This window comes from Gouania willdenowi, chromosome 11 (assembly GCF_900634775.1).
Source record: "Gouania willdenowi chromosome 11, fGouWil2.1, whole genome shotgun sequence".
Classification (NCBI taxonomy): domain Eukaryota; kingdom Metazoa; phylum Chordata; class Actinopteri; order Blenniiformes; family Gobiesocidae; genus Gouania; species Gouania willdenowi.
In genome coordinates, this window is record NC_041054.1 from 7,079,549 (window position 1) to 7,098,045 (window position 18,497).

An 18,497-nucleotide genomic window follows, 5' to 3' on the forward strand; every position below is an offset into this window, starting at 1 on the left:
TAATAACATACATATATATAAGCATATTGTTGCTTAGTTTGCTTCCTCTACAACTGATAAAAGTTAAATTTGAAATATTAAAATGAAATATTTTATGTTGATACACTTGAATTTGAGAAGGAGTGACGCTTCTTCCGCAATTACCAATCTGTGACGGCTCGTGCAGGTGCGCATCCCTCTGCAGGTGTGAATGTGACGTCACTGCCTGGTAACCGCTGGCAGGAGGAAGAAGAAGAAGGAAGAAAAAAAAAAAAGAAAAACAGATTTAATCACTTGGTTACAGACCGACACTGATCCGTTCACTGGCCGTTTAACAGCGGCTTGTTTGGCCGGTTTCAGGTGATTGAAAGAGGAACAAACCGTGTTTGTATTTGAAACAACTGAGGACTAGTTTATCAAACATGGGAAAGAAGAAAGACGAGGAGGATTCGGACAATAAATTCGGTGAGCAGACATCAGCTGTTAACTTCTAAACTAGGAGGAAAGTCTGTAAATAAAAACGAGCTGACATTTAATCATTTTTGTGTTTAATTAAAATCAGATTTTTTTTTTTTTTCTTTTCAAATCAAGTTTGAACTTTACTTTATTAAATTACTGGTAAAATAATAATGCAGTCCAATACTGTTAATTAGCATAAGCATCATTTGATGTACATGCTAAATCAGATTACCATTTGTCAATATTATTAAAGGTAATACCTTTTAATCATTCAAACAACATATAAGTGTAAGCAGAATTAGCTTTTAGGGTAATTTAAAAGTATGTATATAATTTATTATTACCTTCAAACGTATAAGTCACGAATGAACTATAATTTTCAGTGTAACCTTAACCTATATGCAAATAAAACTAAATTTCTTAATATTTTTTTAATGTGATTTGTCCCAAATAAGGTTAATAAATAATGACAATTTAGATTTGTTGTGGTGTTATGGAGTGGCTATATTTGAAAAATGACAAAAATTAATGACTTCAATTTATTAACATTTTCTTTTTATTTAATGTGTCGTTGATGATTTACATCTTTACATTAAACCATAGAAATTGTGGTGTGTAATAAAAGCTTAATAGTCTGTAGAATATGTTATTTAGCCAGGGATTGTGGTTCTTTATTAATATTTTAGTAATTAGGTGAATCATCTATTGGGTTATGTCCAATGACACTTCTAAATTAATATGGTTATATATATAAACTTCCCTGATGTTATGATGACTGACAGATGAAGTGAATAACACTCATTCACCTGTTTATTCAGAGAGATATTGGGTGATAGGTGAACATTTTGTTCTCAACATAGTTTTGAGGAAGTTTCATAAGGTCAAAGGTCAAAGTTGTGATTGACACCTGAATAAAAGAATCCCTATAACTGGTAAAAAAAAAAAAAAAAAAAAATAGCATAATATTAAATAAACATGTACCTTTTACAGAAAGAAAACCTCCAATCATTATTAAATGTGCATTACAGATTTAGATTTTACACAGGGAATTTGTAACATTTACTCTCAGGTATTTATTTAATGAAGTACTCCATGCCGTACTGTGATTTTTTATTTTTATTTTTTTAACTCCTTTGGACTTACACTTTACACGCCACTTTATAATATACATTTAGTATATACAGTACACTGATGTGTGTAGGTTCTTCTTCAACAAGTGTAGTTTAATGGTGTTGGAAAATCAGAATCAGAGCAGAGGAGTAGCATTGTTGATCCAGTAATATTCTAAAAATAAATAAATAGAAATATATTAAGGCTAAAAGAAAAATAATCTACTTCCTGCATTATGACTCATCACTGATTAACAAATATTTTCTAAAGACACACTTTGTCTTGGGAAAGAACTGGGTGGAATCTGTTAGAAACTTAAAAAAATAAATAAGTCAATAAATCTATTCATTTGTGGAAACAATGAAGCACGTAGCTCTGTATCATTTAGTATCACCTTACATTATTCTCAGGTGTGACAAATAAACAAAGCAGAAGCGCAATTTCTGTAAATCTGTCTTTAAAAAAAACAAACAAAGGAAGTATTGTTTCTGGGTGAATGCTGCTGAAACAATTCAGCTATAGTCTCCTGTAACATATATTGCTTTGCAGCTTTAAATTGTAGAATCAATTGTTGCCGTTCTAAGTCTGTTGACTGTCTGGGAGGTTTAGTGAATGTGACTAAACAAACCCTCCCTGGAGGTAAACACGAGCGGGAGCTCAGCTGACGTCTTTAGAGATGACACCAAGTGACCAAAGTTTCAGAGCTGACATTTACGCTGAACAAATTACAACTATTATTTTTTTTAAGTAAGTGAGTAGTTTTCTTTCTGCTGCCCCTTTTTGCAATACAATATATTGTATTTATGCATCAGCTTCCCCAGAGCTGTGTTATTGAACGATAAATCATTTATTTTTGGTTGATGAGGTGAGGACTGTTAGTGTTTAGTGAGAGGTAGGGCTGGCCAATATCAAACAAAACTCATATCTCAATATTTGTTTCTCAAATTGGCAATACACTATATATCCTCCAATATTTAAGACATTTCTGTCCCAAATATCAGAATTTTTACCAATGGAGAAATTAACTTTCGAAAAATATAGACAGGGTTAAAGTTTTCAAGATTTATGGAAGTTTTCTCCAAAATGTAATCAATAATATAACACCTTGGTGTTCCTGGTACTAAAAGTGATGATAATAGATGTTGATATCTACCTAATTTGTAATATTTGTATTAACATATTGATTGCATTTATTTTACTCTTTTTTTTAAAAAAAATGTATTTATTTATTTTATTTTCATTTTCATTCATTTTTTATGTATTATGTTAAACTGTACGCACATTTTATCATTGCTTATGACTGTAGTGGGGGAGAGGGAGGAGCATGAGGGAAAAATGCATGTTTATATCTGTATATCTTTTTGGCAAGTGTAAAATAAAATAAAAATTTAAATAAAAAAAATAAATAAAAAAACATTGGCGATATAGGATAAAAAATCTCGATAATTTTTACCAAATGAAGTCTTCCCAAAAAGACAATTCTGGGTTCAATTTTCTGATGCAAAATGCCACACAGACACATTTATTAGCAAACTTGATTTGGTTGATCAAATAAGGATACTTTGATCTGAGATGTCAGGCTTATATGTTATAAAATAAAGACATTTTTGATCATAAATGTTCAATGTTAAATATATACAGGCCATGATAGTCGAGGTTACTGTCAAATAAGCATCGTATTTAGAATCCCTGTGGTCCAGAACCTTAGAAATGTGTTTTTAATTTTAATTATGTGACTTTTAGTTGGTTAATAATGCCTTTTTGAATTGACCCCGTTGAGAATTGCCTCTGGTTCCCACCTGACTTGAATTCCGCATGTCAAAAACTGCAAGTATGCCACATTTCATGCATGTAGACAAATTTGGGCAATTCTTCCCCTAACAGACCAGACTACTATAAGAGACAGCACGTGTGAGTGAGTTCTGTAGTGTGGCTTTTTAGGGGAAGGTCTTGGTTGGGACGCATTCAGAAATCCATCTAACTGTGCTTTTAATGCTGTTCTGAGAAGTAGGGAAAGCAGTGACTCCTAAAATGAATACTTTTAAAACAAAATAAGCGATAAAAAAATACATTTGTTTTGATATAGGCAATATTGTAATTTTCTATATCGCCCAAAATAGAAAACTCGATATATCTTGATATATTTCCCAACCCTAGTGAGAGGATACAAACTTCTTCTTAGTCTGTGAAGTGACGTCTGTTACTATTCAGTGTTGGGAAATATGAAACCCATTAAAGGTTTGTGCTGTAAATCATTTGGCAAAATAATAAAATGCAGTTCATAAAAGCAGGTTTGTATATGTGTTTCCTGAACTTTTTCTGCTCCGGTCATTTCTGATGTTACATAAACGCATTGCTTCAGTCAATTTATTTGAACTCATTTTAATTTATACAAATGTGACAACAAACTAATTGACATACTCAGAATGCACCCTAATCTACTGTATCACCAAATTTTAATAATACTTACTAAACAATAACATTGTTTTTCTACATCAAGAATGGAAAAAAAATTGACTTGTTTACTGCTATACTTTAAAAAAAAAAATCAAAAAACTTCTTCTACTTGCACAAACACGTAGTGAGTGACCGTTATTTCTTGTCGAACAAATGAGGCTATAAACATTTAATCCCTCTTCTGTCTTCAGTCGAGTTAAAGTGGTGAACTTTGGACTCATTCATGAAAACGTCCTTTTATGTAAAATTGTTCATTTTCTAGAAATGTTCGTCTGTTGGGCTCTGCTGGTAAAAATCGTCTTTTATGAGCTTTTACAGAACCATAAAACTAGAAACGTCACAAAAAGGTCGTTTAGAGTGAACACACGTGTGTCCTAACACACGGGGAGGAAATCTAAAGTAAATGCACAAAATTGGCAGAAAAAATTAGGGATAGACCCGATATGGATTTTTTAGGTATGATGTCGATTTTTTTTCTATCAAACTATACGATACAGACTGCCTATTTTCTTGAGCCGATACTACTTTTACTCCCTCAATTTACATCATAAAAATGACACAATGATGACAACAAATGGTAGGAGTCTCAATTTAAAAAAAGGAACATTTATTGAAATTAACAAAACATATTTAACAAATATTAAAAACAGGTGATGTAGAACAAGAAAAAAAATATTTTTGCTTTTTGTAAATAATGGGGATCGGCGAGCGCAGCAGCCCTCATCGGCCGATGCCGATACACGTAAAAATGCAAAAATTGTCACTAGAAAAAATATACAAAACTAGAAAAAAAAAAAAGTACACCAATAACTGCAAAAATACACTCCTAAATGACTCAAAAATCTCAAAAAGAAAAAGAAAAAAACACAAGCTTATGACAAATACACACAAACCCTTTGTTCTTTCATGTATCAATATTCAGATTGGTCATTATTCTTAATGCTAACATAAATATTGATAATGTGGCCGTCAGATCATCAGACAATCACACTTTTGTGGCCCACGCTGTGATAAAAGTATTCCATCTCTGCTCTAAATCATTTCACACCATGCCACAGAGATTTGCATTCATTTTCAACTGTGGTACAGTTTGTGTTTGACGGCATAGTTTCACTGGATCAGAATGTTGAGAAGCCTTGAATGAAAAGCTGTGTTTGTTGCATGTATTTATTCTTTCCTACTGCCTGTATCTCCCTCTGCTCTCTGAGTTGTTTCTCTGCTGTTGTTGTTGTTGTTCTTGTATTATTTGTCTAACCAAATCCATGATGTCAGGTTGTCTCTGATGCCACTCCTAAAGCCTACTTTTACCAACATGCCTTCTGTTTGACAAATTTGCATTCGGTTGGAAAAGCCTGTGTAGACAAACTCAAATCTTTTACAGTCAAATATGTTGCAGTGGATTAATAATACTTATACAATCACGTCAATGATTGTTGCTGGGAAACAGCAGGAGAAATAATTATGTTCTCATTTGGTAAAAAGCATAATGTCACATTATATTTATTGGTATTTGAGGTTGAATGTATTGCCATCATTTAGAGAATCTAGTGAGAATCTCATTAAGCTTCAAGAATCTTTACTTTGGGCATTGCTTTTAGATTTTCATTGTTTCTAATAAAGAGATGTAGTATTTATCACATGGGTTTCTTTAAATAGAATACTTACAATTTAAATTATATTCAAATGACTTTGAGGTGCAGTAGAAACAGTGCAGCACTTTTGCACCACGGCAGGGATTAGGCCCTGGGTTTTGACTGCTGTAAAGCACATGCGTGCTTTACAGCAGTGGTTCTCAACCTTTTTCCATTGTTCTATGAATCTGTGATAACCACATTTATTTATTTATCTGAATAATATCCACTGTTATCCAGCAAGTTTAGTATTATTTGCGCCATAGTAAATAGTCATTTTAAAGATGAAAATCCTTGTTTTAAACAGAAATAACTGGTGGAAAAGGTGGTGAATGGAATTTTGAAAACCTCAAAAATTAGTTAAAAGTTGCAAATTAGAGTGGCCAAAATGGACAGAAAAAGTGGTAAAAAGGATTCAAAGTGTGAATATTAGAACAATTAATAGGAACAATTAGTTTAAACTGGCAAATAAAGGGCATGACAAATTGTAAATCTGGTTAAATTGGCAAATATGCGCATGAAATATGGTGAAAAGAGGTCAAAAGTGACAATAATGGTTCAACATATGTGACATTCGGTGGAAAAAGTGGTAAAAAAGAGCTTGTAAGTGCCCAAAATGTCTTAAAAGTTGAAAAAATGTGCAGAAAAGGCATTCAAATTTGATGGAGAAGTGGCAGAAAATGGAGTAATGTAGCAAAAATGCAGTAAAAAGAGCAAAACTATGGCATATGAAAAAAAATGAGAATCAGTTAAGATGTGGCAAGTTTATTCTTAGTTCCTTGAAGGCATGTGGCGACCCCCTCCCAGTGGTCCTTGCTCTACAGGGTTCCCCGCCATCCTCACTAAAACATGTATGTGTGCTATTAGTCATGTTGGCCCTGTGAAAGACAGGTGTTCGCTCGCCTACCACGCCTTATGATGATGAATGAATAAATGAATGCTTGTAATCCACTCAATATTTACACACAATAGTTCTAATATGGAAAGATAAGCTTCTCGTTGTTTGTTCATGCCATGCAAAAAGCTTCTCTGTTACAGGAAATAAAAATAAGGCAGTTCTTCCCTGGCTAACAGTCGCATGTTTTACTAGATTATTTACTTTAATTTATAGAATAATGATAATGGCAAGTAAAAAGGCAATTACCGTATTTTTCGGACTATAAGGCGCACTATCAGTGAATGGGTCTGACTGGGTCTGTTTTCATACATAAGGCACACCGGACTATAATGCCGCACCGGTTTGTTGTTGTTCTTATTGTTATTATTATTATTATTATTATTATTATTATTATTATTATTATTATTATTATTATTATTATTAATAAGGCTCATTAAGCAAAACAAAATAGTCTGATAAGTCAAACTTTATTCAACTCATTAACAATAACTCTCAACATTGTTCAGGTTTAACACATAAAATATAAAACAATACACTCACTTTTTCAGTTCACTATGTTGAAGCACAGTACAGCTACATATCACTCCATGAGGCGTCTGACTGCGGTAGCCCTGAAGCGCCAAAAATCCATCAAGTGGTGCAGCTTCATAGTTTACCAAAGTTGTACTAAAACATTTTGATATATTAATTTCATACATAAGGCGCACCTGATTATAATTAAAGGATTTTAAGTGCCCCTTATAGTCCAAAAAATACAGAAAGTGGATGAAGAAGGAGGTACCAAAGGTTGACGACTGGATTGAAGTTATGCACAATAATTATGTGATGGAAAAGCGAACTAACTCCATGAGACTGGATTTGGGAAAATTCGCAAAGGTTTTGAAAAACTGGTTAAGATTTGTGCGACTGATTAGGTCTGATTTTGTCTAAGAGGTACATCACAGGAATTATTATAAAAGAAAAAGAGAGAAAAAGAAAGAAAGGGAATAAAAAAAGAAACAGCCCAGTTCCATTGCCTCAGAATTTAATATGTGTTTTTTTTAATTTTGTTTCTCTGTTGTTATTATTTGTTTTTAATTTCTGGTCATGCCCTGGACACGGCTCAAAACAAGGCGCTGCCCCCCCGCCTGTGGAACACCCTCCCAGACCACCTCAGGGCCCCGCAAACGGTGGACACTTTTAAGAAAAGAGTCCTGTCTTTTAATACATGTTGTGTTGTATTACAAATAAAATGTATTATTATTATTATTATTATTATTATTATTATTATTATTATTATTATTATTATTATTATTATTATTATTTTGTTGAAAATAAAAGGTGTTGCTTTGCTGGAAACATATAAACGATCTGATGGTTTAACAGATCATAATGTGAGCCAGTAAATTACATGTGAATCATGGCCTTGACTTTGTGGATGTTTTTGAATAGATACGTTCTATTGTCTGTTTGGTGATTTAATTAACAGAGAAAATCTGAGGAAGAATGTCATCTTTTATTTCAGGATGATGTTGGTAGAAAGAAAAAGGACTCAGCCATTATGTATCTACCGTATTGTATGTTGAGATGTTTCAATGAAAAGAAAATAATTAAAAAGAAAAAACTGATTTTGCTTTTGCTTTGGCCCTAAAATGACATTATTATCATAGCGCTGAAATACAGCTGCACAAACACAAAACATGATTAATAAAAGCACAGGGAGGTGATAATGAAACCTAGAATAGTGAATACTTAACTAACTCCCAGCTGTTGTCTTTTCCCAGGAGAACCTGCTCAATTCGACCCAAACTTTCGCGGACTCATACAAAAAAGGTGAGTGGTGTTACTTCCTGTTTGTTTAGCTCCAGTGAATGGCCTCCTTGAAACAGCCCTTGTCCCGAGTCCAGCTCTGTTCTGTGAACTCTGTTGATTTTTTGATCTTTTTGCTGATATCACTGTTTGTTATCACTGTGGCTAACACGTCCCTGTCTCTACTCCTTACTTTGCAGAGGGTGCACTGATATAATCTGCTGTGTCCTGTTCTTCGCCGTCATCCTCGGCTACATAGTCGTCGGCATTTTAGGTTTGTGGATTCAACAACATTTTAACATTTAACTACTTAATTATACACTTTTTGTTTTTGCCCCTTTACTGGCAAATATTTTTGAAGTGTTTTGTTGTATTTACTATAGAACCGGGGTGTCAAACTCGTTTTAGTTAAGTGGCCAAATATAAAGTAGTTTGATCTTAAGTGGGATTTTAGGTGGGAAAACAAGCATATTCATCCATAATTTGTACTTCAACGTATAAATATTACATGAAGTATGTTGGCGCTGACAATATCCAAGCAATAAGTGACAGATATCGGTTCCTGTAGAGTTTTGTCTTTGAAATATCATTGATTTCGTGACTAATTTTTATTTATTTTTGGAAAATTATGAGAAATAATTTCAGGAAAATTTAATTTTTTGTTAAAATCACTTCAGTAATGTGATAAAGGCATGGGGAAAATGGCGATCCTCCAAATATTGTGGAGTTGAATTGAATTAGTGTACTTAGAAGGGCTGAGATTATGGAAGCGTATTGCAACGGAAAAAACTGATTCAGTTTTTTTTTTCCAAATAAATATAATACGCTTCCTTATGAGTTATCTACAACTGAATTATTTGGTAATTTACACGTCATGGTTTTTCTGTCCTTTTGTTACTTCCTGCTGCGGGCTGGACAAAGTTCAATAAGAGGGAAACTTGGTGCATTTTTGGATCAGCTGTGACATAATGTTATTGGAGCACAATAAAAAAAAAAACACGCACATCCCTTTGAAAGCAGTGTGCTGGATCAAAAAGGCCAAAGATTTTTTAATTTTAATTTAACTTTTTTTGGTGTAAGTTAAATTAAAATTGGGAGCTAACCACGCAGTTGTGCAGACTTTTTTTTCATTACGCAAAGTTATTGGGGCTGTGTTACATTTGACACACAAAGTAGTCCACGTTTAATCTTCGCTGTGCAACTATTACAGTTAGACTTTAACTACTACAGTTAGACTTATGTCATGTAATAGATTCAGTCGTTTCAGGAATTTGTTTCCCATTTCCTGTATGTGTGAAGCAATGAACAGCTGATCTCTCTGATCTTTATAGCCCTGCTATCAAATTCATCCTTCCTCTTATCTAGAGTCAATAGACCATATCATATAATTGTACAGTCACCTTATGTGTGTCAATAACCACTGCTTCGCAAAGTACTCCCAAAATGACTAAGACGTGCAGAACAACAATCTATTGTGCATCTTTTAACATATCCTGATTTATTCTTTACCAGCTTGGCTTTATGGAGATCCTCGACACATTCTTTATCCCAAAAATTCTACCGGCTCGTTTTGTGGCTCAGGAGAAAACAAGTACGCACGCCATCAGAATGTGCACATGAAGGATTTTGTTACAAGTCATTTTGCTTTTTCCTCCCTCTCAGAGACCGGCCAAACTTGCTCTACTTTGACCTTCTCAAATGTGCCACAGCCTTTAATGTCATGGCGAACGTTCTGAATGGCATTCAGTGTCCAACCAAACAGGTACATATAAGCTGCTGCACTGATTTCCCAGTTGCCGTCTTATTAGCATACATGAAGTCAGTGTGTATTTATGGCTCTGTAGGTGTGTGTTGAAAAATGCACGTCTGACTTTGGGGCTGTAATGCCACACCATTATCTTGACACCGTGAAACCGATGACGGCGTTTAAGCAGGACCTGTGTGTGCCATCCATTGACCTGGTTACTACTGACCTGGTAAGCTGCGGTTAACTAGGTAGTTAAAGATCAGTTCGTAACCAAACTGCCACATTTTTTTGTTTTTTTTTAACCTTGTCTGCACATGCTGTTGTTTTATTATTGCAATTAGATAAATGAATTTATTTATTGTGACCATCATCAGCCCTCCTAAGGAAAAATCAAGAGGGCAGTGTTACTCATAGGTAAGGGGGAACAGGGAAGAGGAAGTCAGGGTAGGACAATGGAAGGTGTGGGGAAGAGTTGACTATTTTAAGATGAGAGTGGACTGTGGTGCATATTTTGCTCACATGTTTTTAAAATCAAGGTTATCGATGAACTTTTTCAGACTGTCCGACAGATTGTGGATCAAGAGCTTTGTCCGTTCTTCTACATTCCAACAACCCCAGGTAGGAGAACCTTTAAATATTGTGTGTTTTTAAAGTTGTCATTGACGTTTTGTTTTCTTTGCACTTTTAGTGCTCGGGAGATGTTTGCCTGATTTTTCATTCTTGGAGAAGATTCCCTCAAACTTTTCTGAAGTTCCAGGTCTCCCATCCTCAGTAAATACCACAGCGGACATCATTAGGAATGGCACCGTGTAGGTGTTAATTACACAAACTCAACACATATATAGATGTCTTAAAATTTATTTGGATTTGTCCACTAAAAAAAACTAAATATTTGTTTATGACTTTGTCTCCTTTTTTCCATCACATCGTACAGAAGGTTGGTAACTGTGTGTTTGTGTTGAGCAGTAGTTTAGTGTTGTTTGGTGCTTTAGTTATTCTTCTTAGATGATGTGTGAACAACATTCTGTCCTCCTTGTTACTAGAGATATAGTGGTAATATATTCAGGTTCCAGCCTCAGACATTAGATCCAAAGAGCAGGCGTGTATCTAACAAAGCGTCTCGTGTCTCCATCAGGGACATAGTTAAAGGCTTCAATGCCAAAGAGATTGGAGTCCGAATCTTCGAGGACTTTGCGACGTCATGGCCGTGGATCCTCATGTGAGTTGCTCATGCTGCCACCTGCTGAAACACAAGAATCACAGGGAGTTAATTGTTTTTAAAAAGGTACCTCTCGGGGAAATGTATTCAATTGAAATCATTTTTAATGTATTAGCAATAAACAAAATATTAGCACATTTATTTCTTTAAAAAAACCAAAAACACTTGAAGTACTCGATTTTATACGTTTTATATGCGAAGTTGTGGATTCTGGTGATGGTTTTTTCCACATTTTATTTTATTTACAATTTATTACTACAGAAAACACAAGGTTGTGTGTTGCTGGAACTACTTTGGATGTGTATAAAGCTGTCATTTTGAGCTCCTCCTGGTTATTATAAACAAAATAACCTGACTAAACCTCTAGTATCATTTATCAAGTTTTGATAGAGGTTGAAATTAAAATTCATAACAGGTCCCTGACTTTTTAATTGTAATTGGCATGGAAATTCTGTAAAAATGGATTGTCATTTACAATTTAACGCAAAACTGGGGAAGCATGTTACATTTCTATGGCTTACACATACATAGTTAACAATTTATAAGATATGTTTCATATCAAGTTTACCCTTCAGTTCTCTTGAGGATCATTTTATCATTTAAAAAAAAAATTACAAATATTTTCATGGATAAATAAGCCTAACAATGTAATTAAGATAGATAATATTTTTAGTGTATTTTACAGCTGATTTAAGACATGGGTCATAACTGACCTGTTATCATAAGAGATGCTAACAGAAGAGGAAGGTTACATTTTATGGGATTTTTATTTCAGGCTCAGTATTTGTGAATAATTGTAATTGAACTTAAGTAATTGAGAACATATTTGTAATTGACTTCCAGGGGTAAAATATTAAATAATAATTGTAATTTTAATTGGAAAAAGTGCCGGTCACCTTAATCGTAATGTGTTGTAATTGAACACGGATAATTGAAGACATAATTGTTGTGGGAAAATGTAATTGACTCCAATTAAGCCATGTCTTCTCCATCCTCAGAGGTCTGCTCATAGCGATGCTGGTCAGTTTGTTGTTCCTGCTGCTGCTCAGGTTCATCGCTCCCGTCATGGTTTGGTTGCTGATCATCGGAGTCCTCGGTGCTGGGGCTTATGGTAAATTATTGACTTGGAATGTGTCATATACTTATTTTACTGGTTGGATCCACATTTTAAATGAGGATTTTACCTGGAGAACAGATGTTAGATTAAGGAAAATTAAAAGGATTTGGCTTTAGGGAACCTCAGTGAAAGCATAAAAGAGCTGTCGGAAAATACAAATGATACAGAGCAGAAATACACAGTATGAAAACAATTTAGGCATCTTTTCTAAAGTATTGATTGATATAAGACAGTGTCATGAAATATGTAGTAGTTTAACAGTGGTGCCTCTTTGTCCTCTGCAGGGATCTATCACTGCTACTGGGAGTACGATAAGCACAAAAAAAACTCTGCCACCATCACCGATCTGGGCTTCACCACCAACTTCAACTCTTATCTTCAGGTTCAGGAGACCTGGCTGGCCTTCTGTGAGTTTCTTCTTCATCTTATTTTACTTTGCAACATACATACACAGCAAAGACAACAGTGCAATAACCTAACAAGACACCCTAAGCAACATTTACAAATATCTACTATCTTTGTCAGCTTTTTCTGACTTTGTTATCATCTAATGTAGTAAGATCTGATGAGCTCAGAGTCTAAACATAAGCAGACCCTCAAGATAAATACAAAGTAAATGTAATGCTCATTAATTCTCAGTGAGAGAGAATGAGTTAGCCAAAAAAGCTAAACAATGAGAATATTATTGTGTTTACCCATGTAAATAAAATAAAATAGTTAAATCACATTATTTCTCAATCATCTTGTGAAATGCTTATCATTTCATATGAACTCTCATCCCTTGCTTTTTCAGTGATAATTCTATCTATAGTGGAGGCCATTCTTCTTCTGATGCTGATCTTCCTGCGGAACAGAATCCGGATCGCCATCGCACTAATTCAGGAGTCCAGCAAGTGAGTAAACCCCTCATATGAGTTCCATCGTCTTACTATTAGCTAGTTTTAAAGTGAATTTTATTTGACAGGATCTTCAGCTGGCCCTCTGGAGGAGTGTAACCTCATGTTGTGTCTGTCTTTCAGAGCTGTCGGCCACATTATGTCTGCTTTGCTGTTCCCCCTCATCACTTTTGCTCTCCTACTGGTGTGTGTGGCTTACTGGGGCACCACTGCTTTGTATTCTTCACTAATGGGTTTGCACTGATGTGTGTTTCAATTGGACAGATGCTGTATCAAGCAATGGAACGTTTACAAAGTTTCAGTTTTTTCCTTAAAGTGATTTACACAGATATTTGGCCACATCAGGAAATCCTATTTACAAAGTCGTGGCTCTCAACTCGACCAACGGTGACTGTAAGAACGTCAATGGCACCGTCGATTGTGACCCTACGGTCAGTCCAAACTCACTTTCAACTGCTCTCAAGACTGTTAAGATGTTTGTGCAGAAATGTGATATTAATGATATTGACCATAGTTAAGGTTCACTAGTAATCACATTTGGAGTACATGTGCTCAATTTTGGTTTACTACTCTTCGAGTCATTACTAATGAAGCAAATAGGGTCATTTATCGTACTAAAAGACCAAATTTAAATAAAGAGGAAGGGCTTATAACCAAATTCAGCACCCTGATTGGTTGTAATATTACTAGTTATAGGGACACTTTTTGCTTCACCTCATACACGAGTAAACCACAATTGAGTACATGTACGCCAAATCTGAGCACTAGTAGAGCTTATTGATATCACTGATAACACATTCATGCACAGGCAGCTTTCCATACAATATGCCTCACTATGGCCTTACCTTTGTTTTTTTGGCGTTTTAAATTATTTCGCCCTTTTTTATATCTTACGAAAGGTATGTCTGTTTTTTGGAGTTTAAACATTTTTTGCCCTTTTTTATTCTTTACTATAGCCTTACCTCTGTTTTTTTGGTGTTTTATTTTCATTTTTTTTTTGCCCTTTTTTATGCCTTACTATAGCCTTACCTCTCTTTTTTGCCGCTTGAAAATTTTTCGTCCTTTTATATGCCTTACTATAGCCTGACCTCCATTTTTGGCGTTTGAAATTTTTTTGCCCTCTTGTATGCCTTACTATACCTTACCTCCTTTTCTTTATTTATTGGCATTTGAATATTTTTTCACCTTGGTATCATGCCTTGCCTCTGTTTTTTGGCGTTGTAAAGTGTTTCGCCCTTCTTTATGCCTTACTATAGTTTTACTTCCGTTTTTTTTGGCGTTTCAAATTATTTTTTCTTTTTTATACCTTACGCCTTACCTCCGCTTTTTGGTGTTTGAAATTTTGTCACCCTTTTTTATGCCTTATTAAAGCCTTACCTACATTTTTAGCATTTTAAATTTTTTGCCCTTTTTATGCCTTACCTTCATTTTTTGGCGTTTGAACATTTTCACCTTTTTTCATGCCTTGCCTCTGTTTTTTTGGCATTTTAAAATTTTTCGCCCTTTTTCATGCCTTATTAAAGCCGTACCTACATTTTTAGCGTTTTAAATGTTTGTTTTGCCCTTTTTTATGCCTTACTGTAGCCTTACTGCTGTTTTTTGGCATTCTAAATCATTTTGCTCTTTTTCATGCCTTACTATATTTTTACCCCAGTTTTTTGGCATTTGACATTTTTCCACCCTTTATTTTTCCCTTATCTACTTCTTTTAGAGGTTCAACTCCTCGGATTACCCAGAATGCCCCTCAGCCAGCTGCATCTTCATCAAATACAACAACGAAGGCCTGTTCCAGAGGAATCTGTTCAACCTGCAGATCTACAACGCGGTGGCGTTTCTCTGGTGTGTGAACTTTGTCATCGCTCTGGGTCAGTGCACGCTGGCTGGAGCCTTCGCCTCCTACTACTGGGCCTTCAACAAACCTGCTGACATCCCATACTTCCCAGTGTGCGGCGCATTCATCCGCTCACTCAGGTCAGTCACATAGAACATTGTTGTTGTTAAAGAGGAAGTTAAACATTTAACATCCCATGAAAAAAAGGAGTGGGTTTTATTATGCGCCTCATTGGTTACCATTAGGTTTTAATAGGGTTTAAAGTCCTAAAACATTCATAAAAACAAAACATAAAAACATTATCATTCACCTTCCTAAAAATGTATTAGTCAGTTTTAAGTTGAAATAGAAAATGGCAAATTACAGGCAATCTGCAGTTCAACATTTGTCCCCCAGAGGGCGTAGTACACCTGAAAATAGCATTGAAAGCAAATTCTAACAGATGAAGAAATCTGATTAAAATATTCCCATGAATAATTCTAATTGATTTACCATCATATGTTTTGTTTGTTTTCAATCTCAGGTACCATGTGGGCTCGTTGGCCTTTGGGGCTTTGATCCTGACCCTGGTGCAGATCATCAGGATTATTCTGGAGTACATTGACAGCAAACTGAATTGTAAGGCTGCTATGCTAACTGCTAACAACAGGGTGAACCCTAACAGGCATTTACAAACACATTAGAGGAGAATACTAAAGAACGTTTGATGCTTAGAGACGTGGTTTATTGGTTTCAAACATTTTCTCTCTCTCTCTCTCGTACAGCGGCTGAAAATGGACTGGCCCGTTGCATCATGTGCTGCCTTAAATGTTGCTTCTGGTGTCTGGAGAAGTTTGTGAAGTTCATCAACAGGAATGCTTACATTATGGTGAGACGGGGCAGATTGTCACAGGTTACTTGTCTTTAAAAGATGATACTTTATTTTATCCCACAGTCGGGAAATTCACATGTTACAGCAGCCAAAAACACAAAGAGCAAGAAAGCGATAACAGTACAGAAAAAAATATAAATAAGTGGTAGTGTGGGTTTTACAATGGGAAATGAGTAATATTGCACTTTTTTTTGTTTGTTAATAATGAGAAAAACCTTTGCCGTTCTGAGGACAAATAAGGAAAATTAATGATTTTTAGCTTTCACATCAGTTGATCACATTCACTGACCCATAGTAAGCCTATCTTACAGATGCTACACACAGAACGCACAGAATGACTTTTACGTAAAGTGTTACTGAAAATGTGATTAAGCATTGTAAAGGTACTTATTCTATATAATATCATAATAACTAAACAGTGCTTAATTGAAGTTTATTTTTTGTTTGAACAGTGTTTGAAATGAATTGTTATGTTTTTTTCTCAGGTTGCCATCTACGGGAAAAACTTCTGTGTCTCAGCTAAGAACGCGTTCAGCCTGCTGATGAGGAACGTGCTAAGGTTTGTGCTGCAGCCTCGTCACATCATGAATCCACCTCCATCTGTAATCTGTACGTGTGTGTGTGTGTGTGTGTGTGTGTGTGTGTGCGCGCTCTCAGGGTCGTGGTGCTGGACAAAGTCACCGACCTGCTGCTGTTCTTTGGGAAGCTCCTGGTTGTTGGAGGAGTGGGTACGAGTCTAGGATTAAGTTTGAGTTTTTAATCTTTAAGAAAGGAGTTTATTAGCTCTGGTATTCTGTCTTCTTCTCAGGTGTCTTGTCCTTCTTCTTCTTCTCTGGACGAATTCGCATAGATCAATCCACCTTTCACTCCGAAAACCTCAACTACTACTGGATGCCCATCATTGTGAGTCGCTGTCGCACTCAGACGTCTGAATGTGCGTTCGTTTTTGACTCTATTTGATGTGTGTGGTTGCAGACGGTGGTGTTTGGGAGCTACCTCATAGCGCACGGGTTCTTCAGTGTGTACAACATGTGCGTGGACACGCTCTTCCTCTGCTTCTGTGAGTAATGACACTGAGTGTATGTTTAACTGGCAGCCGGTGGCCCCCAAAGCTAAGTCACGAAACACACTCCAGAACAAATGACAGAAAAATACACAGAACAAAAAAACGAAATTGCTCAAACACACAAAACGGCAACAAAAACTCACAAAATGACACCAAAGACACACAAGATGACTACAAAAATATAAAAGTGATTTACACAAATACACGACTTCAAATGTATAAATGTGATTTTTTTTTTTTAAAACACACAAAATGACAAGAAAAATACACTGACACAAAAGATGACCATAACAATGAACAAAAATAACAAAAAAATTACTAATGACTCCAAAAATGACCACAAAAATACACAAAGTGCCTCCAAAGACAACAAAAAAAATACAAAGTGATTTAAAAAAATACAAAGTGATTTAAAAAAAATACACGAATACAAATACAGAAACATTGTGTAAAAAAACCCAATAGAAAGCGACTCCAAAGACACAAGAAATTCCATAAAAATACACAAAAAATAACAAATAAATAACGAATGACTCCAAAAACACACAAAACGACCACAAAAATACACAAAATGTCTCCAGAAATGCACACAAAAACAATAAGAAAAAACACTACACACAAGAAGACAATAAAAACCAGACAGAAACCCTTTGTTCTCTCCACTATTAATGCTCAGATCGGCCATTTTTGTAGTAAATGTGGCCCTCAGGTCAGACAATCACATTTTTGTGGCCCCCACTGTGATAACAATTCCTCTTCTATTCTGTAAAAGAATGCAAGTTTTCAGATTGTGAATGCTGAGTCGGCATGGTCAAAATGGTGACTCAGCATGCATTGGTACAAACATAGTGAGCAGCAGACAGAACGAACAGAAAGTAAAACCTGTCCATCGTTCCCACAGTGGAGGACTTGGAGCGAAATGATGGATCTGAACAGAAGCCGTATTTTATGTCTAAAAACCTGATGAACATCCTCAACAAGTCCAACAAAACGCCGAAGACGGGCAGTAAGAAGAAGTAGTGAAGACCTTCTTCTACCTTTTCCTCACTCAGGTCCAGGATTTCTCCTCAAAACGTCACAACTTTTCACTCAATGTTTCTATGACTGATTTTTCAAACGTTGCACTGTTTTTTTTGATTGTTTTTTTTAACGTGTTGAGAGTATTGCCACCTGTACACAACAGGTAATTATGTTCAGGGTCTCAGAACGCATAATGTCACTGTTGTTCAAGCCAGGGGTGGACTGACCATCTGGCTTAACGAGCATCACCCCGGTGGGCCATCGATACAAAGTGGGCCGGTCCGCTATGTTTTTTTTATGAACAAGTGGAGGCAGACACGGTAACAGGTGGCCAAAAAGGTGACTATAATGGGCCAAAAGCAGTCAAGAGTGGCCAAAAAAAATGGTGAAATAAAAAGGAACCAGGTG

The 18,497-nt window shown here is 35.5% G+C and overlaps 1 protein-coding gene across 1 annotated transcript; it reads left to right on the top strand.

Annotated features, from left to right (window-relative positions):
• The first annotated feature begins 192 nt into the window (after nt 1-192).
• slc44a4 (solute carrier family 44 member 4) lies at nt 193-18,482 on the top strand. The gene is made up of 22 exons (XM_028460980.1): nt 193-444; nt 8,298-8,346; nt 8,523-8,596; nt 9,835-9,913; nt 9,985-10,084; nt 10,167-10,298; nt 10,627-10,687; nt 10,758-10,878; nt 11,205-11,288; nt 12,287-12,399; nt 12,690-12,812; nt 13,199-13,298; nt 13,425-13,517; nt 13,630-13,732; nt 15,013-15,272; nt 15,656-15,750; nt 15,897-16,000; nt 16,489-16,562; nt 16,661-16,731; nt 16,812-16,906; nt 16,979-17,063; nt 17,971-18,482. Exons 1-22 carry the CDS (start codon nt 402-404, stop codon nt 18,087-18,089), a joined length of 2,178 nt encoding a protein of 725 aa, XP_028316781.1. The 5' UTR covers nt 193-401; the 3' UTR covers nt 18,090-18,482.
• Nucleotides 18,483-18,497: the final 15 nt, after the last annotated feature.